The sequence below is a fragment of the Puma concolor genome, chromosome B3 (assembly GCF_028749965.1).
Source record: "Puma concolor isolate L17-30 chromosome B3, mPumCon1.1.hap2, whole genome shotgun sequence".
In the NCBI taxonomy this organism is placed as follows: Eukaryota; Metazoa; Chordata; class Mammalia; order Carnivora; family Felidae; genus Puma; species Puma concolor.
The window spans coordinates 41,448,293-41,463,287 of record NC_141672.1 but is presented as its reverse complement, the minus strand read 5'-3'; the positions used below and the strand labels follow the sequence as shown (position 1 = coordinate 41,463,287).

At 32.9% G+C, this 14,995-nt stretch overlaps 1 protein-coding gene across 2 annotated transcripts in view; it reads left to right on the top strand.

Moving 5' to 3' along the window:
- The window catches only part of PPM1A (protein phosphatase, Mg2+/Mn2+ dependent 1A), a 52,265-nt gene extending 38,094 nt beyond the window's left edge, over window positions 1-14,171 (top strand). For both annotated transcript variants that reach the window (XM_086709619.1, XM_086709620.1), the window contains exons 3-6: window positions 670-787; window positions 4,916-5,024; window positions 6,410-6,467; window positions 7,647-14,171. In XM_086709619.1, coding sequence (XP_086565745.1) covers window positions 670-787; window positions 4,916-5,024; window positions 6,410-6,467; window positions 7,647-7,676 — 315 coding nt within the window. In that variant the 3' untranslated portion in view covers window positions 7,677-14,171. The remainder of the gene's footprint in view (window positions 1-669; window positions 788-4,915; window positions 5,025-6,409; window positions 6,468-7,646) is intronic.
- The last annotated feature ends 824 nt before the right edge of the window (window positions 14,172-14,995 follow it).

The window sequence follows — 14,995 nt, the reverse complement described above, 5'->3', positions numbered from 1 at the left end:
GGAAGAGGAGTATGGGGAGGCTACCATTGATTCAAGTATTTTAATTATAACATTTTGAATACCTGGGTGTCTTTAAAAGTTAATGTACTTCGTAAAAAGTCAGTTGTTTTTAACTTATGAAAGTTAAAAACTGTTTTATAAACTATATACATGTATTTTTACTTTTAATTTCATGTTTCTATTATGAAGCAAGTTAATTAGCCCATAATTTATTATGATTCATTTTAAATATAAATTTGTCAAGCATACATGTAACTACAGATCAAATCCTCTTGTAAGGAATACCACTAGAATTTTCTGTTTTGTTGAGTGAGTATGTACATGTATTCGGGTTAGGTATCACTGCAAGTTAAGTAGGCCACCAGTAGTAAATGTTCGGCAATATTTTTTTTTTTATAGCATTTAAAAAAATTATTGTTGCAGTGGAGGTTAACCTGTAGTGTTTCTTCTGTCTTTTGGAGTGTTAGTTATACTGTATACCATACGTACTATTATGTGTATGGCGGGGGGGTGCCTCTCCACATATGCGTATTTTTTTCTCCTTAAAAACCATATGTGTATATGTTTTACTAGAACAAGTATAATTAAAATTGTCGTGGCTATAAAGATTCTCAAAGCTTTAAAGAGCAAGAAGAAAGCATAATATTTCTCAAACTTTTTTCTTCCTAGGGAAGTCGAGACAACATGAGTGTGATATTGATCTGTTTTCCAAATGCACCCAAAGTATCACCAGAAGCAGTGAAGAAGGAGGCAGAATTGGACAAGTACCTGGAAAGCAGAGTAGAAGGTGGATCATTTAACAAAAAATAAGTAGCTTTCTTAAAGAAAAACCTCAACACAATCAAACTTTAATATTTTAGCTTTTAGACCTTTACATGCCTTTGACATTTAGTGTTTAGTGTACAAAGGTGGGAAAGGGCATTTCTGTAGTCACTGTTCAGATGTTTTTGATTGTCCTATCACAGTTATAACAGAAATAAGAACTAATGTGGCGCTGTACGTTCTGTTCAGGATACTTTTGGTTTAAAAAGGCTAAAAAGTGTGTGCTTTAAAATTCTTGATGAATTCACTGGCATGAGTAATTTTATGCCAGGAAAGTCTGATTTGTGATTTATTTAATGATGAACAGATTGTTTATGATGGTGATAATTTAAATACCATCTTTCTGTGTAAAGCTATGTATATGAATTTAAGATTTTTAGGACTTTTTTTTTTTTCAATAACTTGAAGATCACAGCCTGGTTATTAGCAACTTTCATGTGCCACAGCTTTTAAAAATTTATTTTAAACTGTTTCAAGTTTAAAGACTTGAAGACATAAGACATAAACTGCCTCATCGAGATAACATAGACCTGAATAGAAGATATGCTAGGTCTCTACTTGGCAGAAATGCAAATGCTGAATAAAATCAGCATTTTATTGGGAGTTCCAGCAGTGGATTTGTCATAATTCTGCAAATTATTTTGAGACAATTAGAAAGATGTCTGTAACTGTCAAGTGTAATGGCTTTAAACATTTGAAAATATATAACCTTTTACTCAGCTACTACTTGATATAAATGCTAAGTCTCCCCAGAGAATTGCATTTCGCTGCCATATATGCAGTAAGTATGTAGATTATGCAGTTTCTTTAAGAAGAAAAACTTAACATGCTTATAAAAGCTTTAAAATACATTTTGGGCTCCTGATGTTATGAATTTGCACGTTAAAGATCTAAGAGCATGTAAGCATTGACCTACACACTATTATATCCTGCTGTGCCTGCATTATTAAAATTAATATGCACTTTAATTCTGTTTTCTCCCTTTTTACTGTTTGATATCAGTTATCAGTCTGATACTAGAATCATGATTGGTTTTGATTTTCAGTACTATCTGGAGCTGCTGTTTTGTTTTTATTGCTCTCCCCCCACTTGATAGCGATATATCTAGTGTGTGTATGTACTATTTACTATTTCATTCATTGGACCTACTTATTCAGTGACTTTGTTTTCTCACTATTATCCAAGGATCTTGGAATTTTTATATTTTAAATGATTCATTTTGATATGTTATTTATATAATACAGTAAAATAAAATATTTAGAATGCTACCAAGTTATTTCACATTGATTCAAACTGCTGGTTAGTGGAAAAATGAAACCATAAGAATCTGTATTGGGATAAATTGGTATTTGATTTATTGGCACTTTAACTTGGGTGTACATGTTTTCTTATTGATATAAAAAATAAATACTTCAGTTTTATTTGCTATGAAATAGGGTCACATTTTTGAAATACAACTTTTCTCTTTAGTATGCACTCTTTAAGTTTTTGGTGCAATTCTAAATAGTTGCTTTAGATACATAATTTTATGTTACAATATTAAGTTTTATATTGCTTTTTATCCAGCAAGGATTGCCACCTGAACAGAGTTTACATCAATACTCAATATTTTTGATATGTTGAAGTGTTATACTTGTACCATTCAATTTAAGATTATTGTGTCAGAAGTTAAATTTTATATTCCTTATTGAGATAGATTTGATAAGACTGCAACTAGAGAATAAATATATTACATTAATTAAAATTGCTACTATATTTTAAAACACAGAATGTAACTATTTAAATTGCAAAAGTTGTTCTAAGAAAAAAAGACTGCATTCAGCCTCCAGAACAGGCACTGAATATTCTCTTCTTTTTTTCTTTATTTTTTAAATACATGCCTTCAAAATTGCTGTGACCTATCAAACCTCATTTTATTTGCTTTGAATACTTTTGGCTTCTCTGTCCACACTGTAGAAAAGAGAAAAGGCTTTTCAGCTCTCCTGTTATCTGTGTCCTTCTAAATACTTGACTCTGTAGGGTTGTGAAAAGATTCAGCTCATAATTTAAACCACATCACTTAAGGTTGTGGTCCTTTTAAACCAATGTAAGATTGTTCTTCTTCTACACATATATTTTTTAAATCTTTGCTGCTGACTGCCCAAGCTTTAAAGTTGCTAATTTGGAGATAAATACTAGAATCCCTCAAACTTGGTGTGAAGTGGAGTGGGGAAGAGTAGAATGTGTTTATATGTGAGTGTGAGAAACATCTTCTATACATATATATTCTTTAGTAAAAACATTCAGTCTTTTTACAGTTCTAATTAAAATGTATAGTCCAACAGCAATTAAAGGAGTATTTCTTAAGATTCATTTTGTTTTCCTTTTTAAAAGCAGAAGAGGCAATGCTAGTATAGTATTAATGGTAAGACAGTTTAAATGTATTACTGTCCCATGTGGAATAGGAGATATTAACTGTTTTTAAAGACTTACATTCATTTTTTTTAAAGAATTTGTCTTCCTGTAATTTTCTTCACAATTAAAATACCCAAATATATATTTTAACAGAGGAGATGTAAGATACATCAAATATAGATGAATTAAGGTAATGTTTTTTAGACCTGAAACTATCATTGATTGAATTTATCATCAGTGTTCATTTCTATTGTATTTAGTTATCTATCCAATAATTGTGTTGGCTTAGCAGAGACTGTATGTTAAGTGTATTACAGCTTTAGATTGTGAAATTGTGCAGCTTAGGTAAACATCAAAACCCTTTATTTTTGTACGGCAGATTTCCAGCATTAGAACTATGTAGAATAAATATACTAGATGTTAAAGATTATACAATAAAGGAACTTGGCAAACCAAATCTGAGATCCTTGCTTTTTGTTCAGATTTAAGACTGGTTAAAAAAAAAAAAAAAAGGCAAAAACATAATACATGGTAAAATTTGGCCTTAATTCCAAAAGGACAATTTGAGCCATTTAAAGAAATACGGGTAGCAATGTCTGTCTTTTAATATGCGGCTTTAATGAAGAATTAGCATTTTAAAACCTGATCAGAAGACAGAAGATCTTTATATGCATTGTGACTTTTCAAGGGTATTTACAAATTGAGAACTAGAATGATAATTTTATTGCCCTAATGATGACAAAGAAAATCTCTTAGGATAAACATTTAAAAACAGAAAATTGAATAAAACTTGAACCTTTAATTTACAGATACCTTTGGTATGATCTTGCGTTTAGAGTAAATACGCTGAAACTCCCATGTAAAGATTTAGTCTGAGAGTTAAGTCTTTTGTACGTAACTGTTGGTATTCTGTGGTATGAGGAACAGTATGCATCTACATGGCGACACTGCAGATCATATCACTATACCCATTTAGTAACTGGATGTTTTGAAATTAACAATTTAAAATGCAGTTGTATGGTTTATCAAATTAAAAGTTACGAAATTTAGACTTTTTTCCATTCTGTATGCCTTGTTCAAATAATCAACTAACTAAAGAAATGGTATTATATATCTGTTTATTGCCTAAAGTTACTTCAGACAAAAACTAAGCTGTGAGTGGTATTCAGTTATATAACCTAATCTGCACATGCTACTTAAGTATCGTTTTGCAAATATAAACATGTAAAAATGATTTGGGTTAGTATATAATCAATAAATTCCCCTATACTTAAAGGGTTTTTTTCCTTTCAAATTTTGAAATTATTTTTTTTAAATCTGTGTAAAATTCAGGAAACATGTTTCTAGTGTAAAGAGAGGAGTTGACCTCCTCCAAAGTAAACTAGTTGACATTTCATTTTTATACCTATATCCTTGATTAGGTAATGCATTGGTTTTAACATGAAAATTTTTTCACATGTTTATCTTGTTCATTTTCATTCTTTCAACTTAATCTGGAAAGTATCTCATTTTTGTGTGTCATTTTGTGCATCCCTTTGTCATAAATTTTCAAAAGTCAACTTAATTTTTTTTCTAATACCAGCTTAGAAAATCTCAGATGTGGTAAATGCCATCTTTAAAAACCTAAGTTATCTTTGTTTCGTTTTTTTTTTAATTAAATTTGAATAACACTTACAAAAAAAGTACTTCTGATTCCCAGAAATCATAAAGAAGCAGGGGGAAGGCGTCCCTGACTTAGTCCATGTGATGCGCACATTAGCAAGTGAGAACATCCCCAGCCTCCCACCGGGGGGTGAATTGGCAAGCAAGTAAGTTACATTCTGCACACTCTTAAAATTTGTCTCAGTACATAAAAATATTAGGTGTTCATTGACCAAATGTGTATTTACCTAATTTCTGAAGTGATCTTCAGGATGTTTAACCGCAATTCAGTGTTTTTCATTATTAATGGTACATGGTGCTTGTTCAGAACAGGTGTCAGGATGTCATTGTTTGTAACTTATTACACTGAAGGCCGTCTTTAGTGGAGACGTGGGTTACGTTGATTTCCTCATGTAGCATAAGTATAATAAATATAGTGAAAGAATTTTTTAAGCTAAATTACATAGCACTACAATTTTCCTTTTTATTGCTGCTATTGTAATTTGATTTTGTTGATCCCTGGATAATTTAGCACCCCAGGGATAAGCATTTTTCTCTTCCTCCATCTGGGCCATTTTTCTATATCTGATTTTCCCAGTGTTTTTGGTTGTTGATTCCTGGTTGGGTGGATTTTGTTGTGAGGGAAGATGAGGAAGCATTTCTTGCCTTCTTCTATGTGCACCTCAGTTCACAGAACTGGACTAATTCGTGTTAAAAATGAAGCTTACATCTTTGTAGGAAATTTTATAAATCAAGCATTTGTACCTTAACTATCCATATAATTGACCTACACAAAGATATATTGACAATTTCCTTGATTTTCTACTGTGTTATAGAAATGAAGCCAGGTTCCTTATGATCATTTGTCTAAATAGAAATTGTAAAAATTCCTGTTTGAAGCTTTTATTTCTTTTCTTCCAATGTGACCTTCTGTGAAATGACTGTCTATAAAATTGCTTCAAATCAATTTTGGAAGTAGGGAGGCTATAACTTATAATACCACTACAGAGTTTTTAACAAAATATTATTCAAAAATTAATTCCTAGACTTTGCAGGGAAAATGTCATATTTGACATTTCTGTTTTATAGAGCTTTTTAAAGGGGGCATTACAAAAAGCAGAAATTCAAATGTAAAAATTTATCCAAATTATTTTACCACAGCAGATGTTGACGTTACTTCTATTTCAAAACTAACGTTCAACTCTTAACCAGAATATGTTACTATTATATCTTAAGACTAGCATCACTGCTGAGTCATAACCACATAAGCCAGTTCAAATGAAGTTGACCCTACTGACTGATTTTTTTCTTTAAACCATGACTTTCAGTCTTCTATTAATTGGGTTGGTGGAATGTTACATTTTAGAATAAATTCACATCTAGTTTAACATTGGGGTTCAAATATCTTAAAGTGGATCACTTATTGACAGTAAGAAATAGAATTAAAATAATTTCTAAGTGTAAGATTATCTGACATTTTAATGAGCACCTATGAGTTATTAAGCAGTTCTGTGCTCTAAAGAATTAACTTTCTGCATTTTTTTAAATTTAGGCGGAATGTAATTGAAGCCGTTTACAATAGACTGAATCCTTACAAAAATGATGACACTGTAAGTAGCATTTTCGCTCCCTCTGCTTCTTCTTCCCCTCCACTCTAAATGTGCACACCCTCGTACCTGTATTTTGCAGAGCTGTTCACTGTACCCATTTGCCCTTACACACACCCCTGATTGATTGTTCTGAACTCTGGGTGCACCAAAGTTCTCGTGATTGAGGACATAATCATGGTGAGTGGCCACCTCTTTCAAAAAAGAAGAAAGTCCCTTTGAATTATTGCTGGTTTTTTAAGCCTCGGCAAGCAATCAACTTCAGAAGGTTTGTCTCCACTAAATGTTTTTTTTGAAGTTGCTCAGAATCTTGAATTATTCTGAGTTTTATAAGGAGCTACAATAGAACTTCAGATTGCCCAGCTCCACTGAATAGTTTTTATGTTTGGAAATACCTTGTCTGAGAACCCTGACGTGTATACTTCATTTAAATACTAAAGTTAGAGAATTCTACTTATGTGAAAAGAATGCCCTATTTTCCAGTTTCCTGTTAGAATTCTTTTGCAGTATGGTGTTTACAGAAAAGTGGTAACTTAAAAATCATTTGGGCACAGCTCGGAAATATATACTGCTCACATCTGTATTCCTTACATCTCTTATGACTTGAGGTCTTAATCTCTTCTTGTGTAATAAAAGTTTATAAAAGTGGTCTAAAAATAAATTGGGTTTTAATTGAAGAAAATAAGAAATTTTTATTATATGGTTTAGAAATACATTTGGTCCACCTCATGGTAAAATCATATTTTAAATATTTTTTTTTTCAACGTTTATTTATTTTTGGGACAGAGAGAGACAGAGCATGAACGGGGGAGGGGCAGGGAGAGGGAGACACAGAATCGGAAACAGGCTCCAGGCTCTGAGCCATCAGCCCAGAGCCTGACGCGGGGCTCGAACTCCCAGACCGCGAGATCGTGACCTGGCTGAAGTCGGCGCCCAACCGACTGCGCCACCCAGGTGCCCCATATTTTAAATATTTTACTCCAAAACAGATTTTTTGAACAACTTGAATACTGATACTTCATATTAGACACACACACATACTTACATACTTTAAAAAGCATTTATAGACTGAATGTCAACTTTACAAAACCTTATCTTGCTGCATTATCCCAAGAGTAATGTGCTTTGGCACCTCTCAGCTTTAATGTAGTTCCTTCTTTTGCTTTGTTTCCTTTTATAAAGGATTCTACATCGACTGATGATATGTGGTAAAACTGCTCATCTAGCCATGGAGTTTACCTTCACCTCCAAAGGAGAGTACAGCTCAACTTCCTTGAACCTTTTAAACATCCCTCCTCAACTTTAAAGAAGGACATGTGTCATGGGTGAGAGTGGATCACACCAGAGAACTTCAGCAGTACAACAGCTAGCCCAGAACTGATTTTTTTTTTTTTTGTAAATTTGAGACTTATGTAAACGTGATTTCAAACCATAATTCATGTTGTAAATCAGACTCCAGCAATTTTTGTTGTATGATTTTGTTTTTTGTAAAGTGTAATTGTCCTTGTACAAAATGCTCATATTTAATTATGAACTGCTTTAAATCACTATCAGAGTTACAAAAAAATGTTTGGCTTGTTGTGTGATGCAACAGATATATAGCCCTTTCAAGTCATGTTGTGTTTGGACTTGGGGTTGGGACAGGGAGAGCAGCAGCCATGTCAGCTAGGCACTCAAATGTGTACATGATTAAGGAGAAGAATTCCCAAATCTTACAAAGCCGGACATCCAGGGAGTTAACTGAAAACTGTCTTCATGTTTTGGCAGTGGGGTTGGCACTGTTGATAAAGCTGGTCCCTTCATTTAACTGTCGTCTAGGTTCTCTCCTTGTTGCCAGGAGTATTGCAGGTAATACAGTATATTCATAAGAATATCAATCTTGGGGCTGAAATGCCTTGATTCTTTGCACCTCTTTTCCGAGTCCTTACATTGAATTACTAATTGATAAGCAGCAGCTTCCTACATATAGTAGGAGACTGCCACATTTTTGCTATCATGATTGGCTGGGCCTGCTGCTGTTCCTAGTAAGGTATTCTGAATTCCATTTTATCAATAAAGCTTGATTTAACAAACAAGAAATTTAATCATGTATGTGTAATTCCTCCTTTACCCCGCCCTTTTAAAACACCATGCCATTGTAAGTGAGAAGTTTCTCGTGGGGAAAGATGTTTGTCTCTTTTAATTGGGAAATAATGTTACTCACGGCACAGATGGAACTGTTTCCCTTCCATTAGAAAGACTAAAAGATTTAAATCTCTGTTGTTTCTTAATCTGTTTTTTAATGGGTTTCTTTCTGGCTGCTTATTTTTCATTCTATGTGTATCAGCTTGAATTTGCCTACTGTTTAATTAAAATAATTGTCAGAGCTTGACAATCTAACACTCTATAGTAGGGGTGTGCGTGTGTGTGGGTGGGTGTGCGCGTGTGTGCACGTGCGTGTGTTTGCCTGTGATTTTTAATGGACTCATGTCTTTAGAATCCAAGTAGTGAAGATGTATTTGTGATTTGAAATAGAGCATGTTGCTAATATTTAGCTGTTGGCCTTTAAAAATAACATTCGAAGCTTAAGGAATTGTAGATATAAAAATAACCTAATTTAATTTAGGCTTAAATTCCTCTGATTAAGCATGTGAAAGTAAGTTTTAAAATCTGTCACGTTGAAAAGACTACTGTTTTGTGCCCTTCTGTATTTTTGTCTCTTTAGGTTGAATATTGTATTTATTGCCGTGTAATTTAATCATTCAGTAGGCAGATTCCCCACTAGAAATTATTAAGATGTAAGATTACAATACAACATTGAATACAAAATCAAAACTCTGTGTATAAAAGGTAGTATAATCAACTTTGTTACATTTGTTTTCTCCCTAACTTGGAAATATACATATTTGTATATATAGCCTTAAAACTAATGTAAAGTTAGGGGAGTAGTGGGAAAAGTAATGTGAAATGTCTCAGATTTAAGTAGTTACATACCAGCAAAACCTTTTCATTATCCCCCTTATTTGTGAGGCGATTAAATGTAATTTAATTGTATTTAATTTATATCTCAATCCAGCATGAATGAAGAAAAACAAGTACTATTTATATTTAGAAATTCATAAGTTGGAATTACAGAACCAATTCCATACTTACAAATAAATGCTCAGTGTCTAAATCTGTGGTAGAGTGCGAAGTATGATAATGTTCTAAGTTATGGCTTTGCAAGCATCTCAGTGTGCATTTAATGAATACAATGCTTCTAGTATAGAGTGATTACCAGACATACTAGTACTGAAAACTAAATTCCTATTATAAGAAGCCAGGTTCTTAATTTTTTAAGTAGACTGAATTTTTTAGTTCTAGAAATTGCAAAACTTCGAATTGGATTTTGATCTGCAAAATCACAAATCACAAGTTAAAATATGTGATGGAGAGCTATATTTCAAACCATAACAGCATATTTAGAGCTTTTTTTTTTTGAGAGTTTTTAAATAAAAAAGAGGACGTTAAGCTATTCCTCTGTTAAAATTATTAGTACTGAAATGAAGCTTGGAAGTGAGAGAAAACTATTAAATGTTCTCTGAGAAGACTAAATCTTTTCCACATGAGTCAGCATTGCCATACTAGATATAACTTTTCATTATAAAAAAGGAAGTATCCATTATTATAGCAGACTGTGTGTGTTCTTGATTCCTGGGGGTAATGGTGGTGGTGGGAACCGACCACACGTTTAAAAGGCACTTTTGCACCTCTATGGTGCACTTCATTTTTGTACCACTTAAGTTCTTGCCCTCCCAACCCCCTTTTGTGTGCTAATTAGCATCTCAGGGCAATGCCTCAAAATTTTTCGATGTGTTGTATGTTATTTTCTTTGGAGGGTGAAAGTTCTTTTGTGATGATAATTTACCATTCAAAATGTACCTTCATTTAAGTGTTTTCTTAGGATGAACTCATTTTGCTGCTTGTAATAGGAAATTCATTTTGTGTAGCAGACTCTTAACCCTAACATTAAAAAATTTCACTGGTTTCTTACTGTCGTAGCAGTAAGCTCTCTTAATTTCCACTTTGTTAAGGAATATACTTTTATAGATAACAGAAGCAGTTCTCAATATTAGCATTAACTTTACAAAATCCAAATGATATTTTTCTTATTTAGCTTTAGAACTATTTCAAACATTTTTAATTATAATGCTTGCTTCTAGAGTACTATGCAATTAGTATACTGCTCCAGCCACTTATTTTTTATTACTACATTAAGAAATTTAGATTAAAGAATAAATTATGTAATTCAAATAATCTGAGTTATACTACCATTTTTAGTGATCATCCATCTGACCACATATTAATTCCACTAATCAGCTTTCCCAGGAAACATATTGAGTGTTATCTGCAAAACACTGTTCTAGGCGAAATACCTTGGAACTATAAAGAAATGACTAGATCCTTGCCCTCAAGGAGTTTACATTTGAGTAGAATTTATAATCTAACACGTTAATATTATAGCTGAATCACTCATCCAAAAAAAAAAAAAAAATAGCTGTCACCCTCCTACTGTCTGCCAGATAATTTTCCTGAATAAGGCAGGTCTCTCTGTCCTAAAAAGCTCATTTATGCTTCCATTATTCACTTGAAAACTCTTCCATTTGTTTTCCTCTCCCCAAAGTTAAAAATCTCATTCAAAAGAAAATTTTGCTCAGCATAGTAGTAATATAGGACTGATGAGGCTCAAATCTATTCAGTATGCTTGACTACCTTTAACAAATGGCCTTTTACTACTCCTGCTATAAAATTAGTTTCCTGCTATATACAGACAGCTAAAATTTAAGAAAAATTCTGTTTCTTTGAAACACACTGCCGTTAATATCTAGTTTTAGCCAAATGATTATTATGCATTAATTTTTAAAAATAATTTCACTGCCCAGATATCTTTACTGGACAAGTTCATATGTGAATTCAATTTGTGATTTCTGAAAGAAGTGACAAAATTGGTTACAGGTTTTCTTTTTTAATTTTGAATTTCATGATGTATACTTTTAATTCATAAAATTTGAATTAGAGGTATAAGCCTATAATGTTTTGTTATTTGTACAGTATTATATTAGGATTTGGTAGTAGAAAATATGTAAATATTTCAGTACATAAATGTTTCTCTTTTGAGGTTTCTCTTTGAAGGAACCTTAAAGAGTTTCATACTTTTGCTTGCAGATACTGCCGGTGAGATGACCATTTTGTAACTGAGTGATCTAGTCCTCTCATTAGTTTTTCTTTTAGGCATTAGGAAGAGTTCTTTATAGTTTAAAACTTTAGAAGCATAATTTTACTTTATTTTCTTCAATAATGTGCCATGATTTTTGGATTGTATTTTTAAATTCTATATTACTTTAGAATATGCTTGAAATATTTAAGGATACATTTTCTAAATGTTGCGAGTATAATACTGTATTGTTTTGTAGGTCAGAATAGTTAAGTCTCAAGTGTTAGTTATTACTGATAATCAGAATGCCATCAGAAATGATGAGAGGCATTTGGTTCCACTTGATTGTCAAATGAACATTTCTACTTTTGTTCACCTTCACTCATTCTTTCCCTTTTACCTGCTTTATGTATTAACCTAGTGGCCTCTGCTCTCGTATTTTTCTGGTTATATTACCAGCAGGTAGGAGTGCGCCAACTAGAAACACTCAGATGTATTGAAATTATAGTTGACTAAATTGCATTTTATTAGATGGGGGAAAATGTTGTTTGGATTGATGTAACAAAGAAGTGACTTTTTTCCCCTCCCTTATCCGGCACGAAATGTTGCTTTATTTCCTCTACTGCCCTCTTTGTGGTGGTTGTCTCTCTCTTTTTCAAACGTAAGCAGGCTGATTCCATTTTCTTGAGCAAGAGTTTAGGGCATTACTTCACCAAGGCCAATTTCTACTGTACAAAACTGGGCCGAAAAAAAGAAAATTTGGGAGATGCCAGTGAGGAGGACAGAGAGGATTACTCTTAATTGTTGTAAAAGCCATAGAGAGAGCTTCCTCTAGCCAGGCTATTAAGAACTGTTACATAAACCGGCAAGAACCAACCTTTGCTTCTTCAGATCATTTGATTTTCCATCAAGGGAGATAATGATAAACAAAAATGCTGCTGCTTCAACTTAAAAACAGAAAAAATAAATGCAAATGTTTATTCACCACAAAACCCAATCCTTCCGGTCTTTTAATTGCTCCAAACCTCAGTTTCTATTAGCTTTCTCATCGAATTAAGTATTCAGAAAAATTTAATGTTTTTCCTTTCTTTTCCATAGTCCTCCTGGTCCAGTAGAAGACATTGAGTAACATTTGTGTTTGTATTGTACTACCTGAAGTAAGATTGGTGTAGGAGATTGTAGCCACAGGACAAAATTAGTAATATCTCAATTAGGTATAGCGAGTGCCACAAATCCATTTTAGGAACAATTCTTAACTTTGTAGGTTCCCAGGCCCTTTGAAAATGATGAATCCTAGGAACTTCCTTACCCAGGAAAATCATATAATAATGTACCTAACTCCCCAAAGTTTACAATATTGCAGGGGTTCATCAGCCTTTTTTCCTGCAAAAAGCCCGTAAAAAATATTTCAAAGGTGTCAAAATAATTTGAGTAATTTAAGGAAGTGTTTAACTTTTTGAGAGAGAGAGGAGGTGGATGGGAGCCTAGGCTAGAATCTGATATTAAAATACCCTTTTTAAAGGTTGTATTTTGGGGGAAAGGAGAGTAATTAAAGGTGAATAAAATAATCTTATTTGGACCAGTTCTGGAGGATAACATCACTCTAAGTTTGCCACTTTTGAAACTCAACAGAAAAGAGGTAAGATGGAAATTGAAAGTTTGGAATGTTTCTGACCTGCATAGTGCAAATATAGTATATTCACAAGACATTTAACTGTCTGATCGCACTCAGGTTTTAAAATTTTGAGCTTCCTAGTTTTAGAGTTCATTAAATGTTTAATTCACTTCAGATTCTAGGGTATTAGGTATTTACTTACTGATACAGAATGTTAAAATAGGATGTAACATATGGCCATCAATGTACAGGATTAATGGGATTTCTACTAAAATGTAACGACCATGAAAAAATTGATTAGCTTGTCTCATTTGTTGCCCAAATTGGATGTTCAGTTACAGCTTATTTAATTCCCATGTGTGGGAATTTTGAAACAGAAACCATTGTCTTGCTTGGTTAGCCCTTCACGAAGACATCAGCATATCCGCAGGAAGTATCTTGTTTGTAGTAATATGCCCCAATAGTAGTTGGTTTCACTTTTGAAATGGTTTATTTCACTTAATTTGCATAAATGTTACAAGTGGAGAGTCCATGTACATGTTAAAAGCATGTTGTATTATACATAGATTCATTTTTTAAAAATCTATAAATGTAAAACTCCTACAACTGCAGAAATATTTTTCCTAAACAGTGTATAATGAAATTCTCCACAGTTAACTCACCCACTGTTTGCTGTTTATGTGATCCAAACTTTTAAAGAAATTCCATAAATGTATATTTTGTATTATGTACCATTTTCTTGGTCCAAAGAAGACATGTGAATTCAGTCCTAATTTTAAGAATGTACTTTTTGTTTTCAAGTCTGTTGAAGAAATTGCATTCAGCCTGTGAATGGTTGCAGATTGTATGTGAGATGAAAAGTAGAAATAATTTCTAGTTTGCAAAACTGGTGCCACTAAATAAACAGGCAATTGCATAATGTGTGTGTATTTATGATTGTTTGATATTGCAAACAGCATTTTTGTTCTGCCTAGAAACGTGGAAAATTTGAAGTTATTAGGACAAATTAAGAGAATTTTTGTTCAACTGAATTTGGTTAATTGGCTAAAGAACATGGAACTGATAGTCTTGTGCCTTCTTGATTTTAGGAAGAGTACTGAAAGCAAGTTTGAATTGATGGTTTTCATAAAAACATCCCAGAAACAAAGAAGTTCTTTGGCAAGAACATTTACATTTGTCTTCTTACAGATGATAAGAAGAGCTCTTACTCTCTTGAAGAGCTGAGATTAGGAATTGGAAGTGGTCTGGAAAAGGCCTTACCCATTGAGTATCCCTGATGTAGTGCTCACTTCATAGTAGCAGTGTGTGTGCGTGTCTGTGTGCTTTGATGCTTCTGCTAACTCTGGCATTTTGTATTACCTGTGTTCATGTCTGAAAGTGTGACTTACTTTATAGGCTTGCATAATTAGAGGGATTTTAAAGTACACCGAATTAGTGACGTAAGTGAAGTTCCAGGAACTGCAAAACTTATTTTCATTGTGGAATGTATAATGAAAACACGTTAATTAATTAAAGGTGGGAAGTCTTGGAAATGAGGGTTGAGGCAAATAAGTTTATTTGGCTCACATGTAATGAGTACATGTTCACGTGTCAAAGTGCAGTTTTGTGTCCTGGGGTTTTGGTTTTTTTGTAATTCTTTTAAACATTGAAGGTAGGGTTTGTTGTGTTTTTTTTTTTTAAGTAAAAATTGTTTATTTCAATTATTTTTTTCCCTTTAAACTATTATTTACCGAGCAACGAATA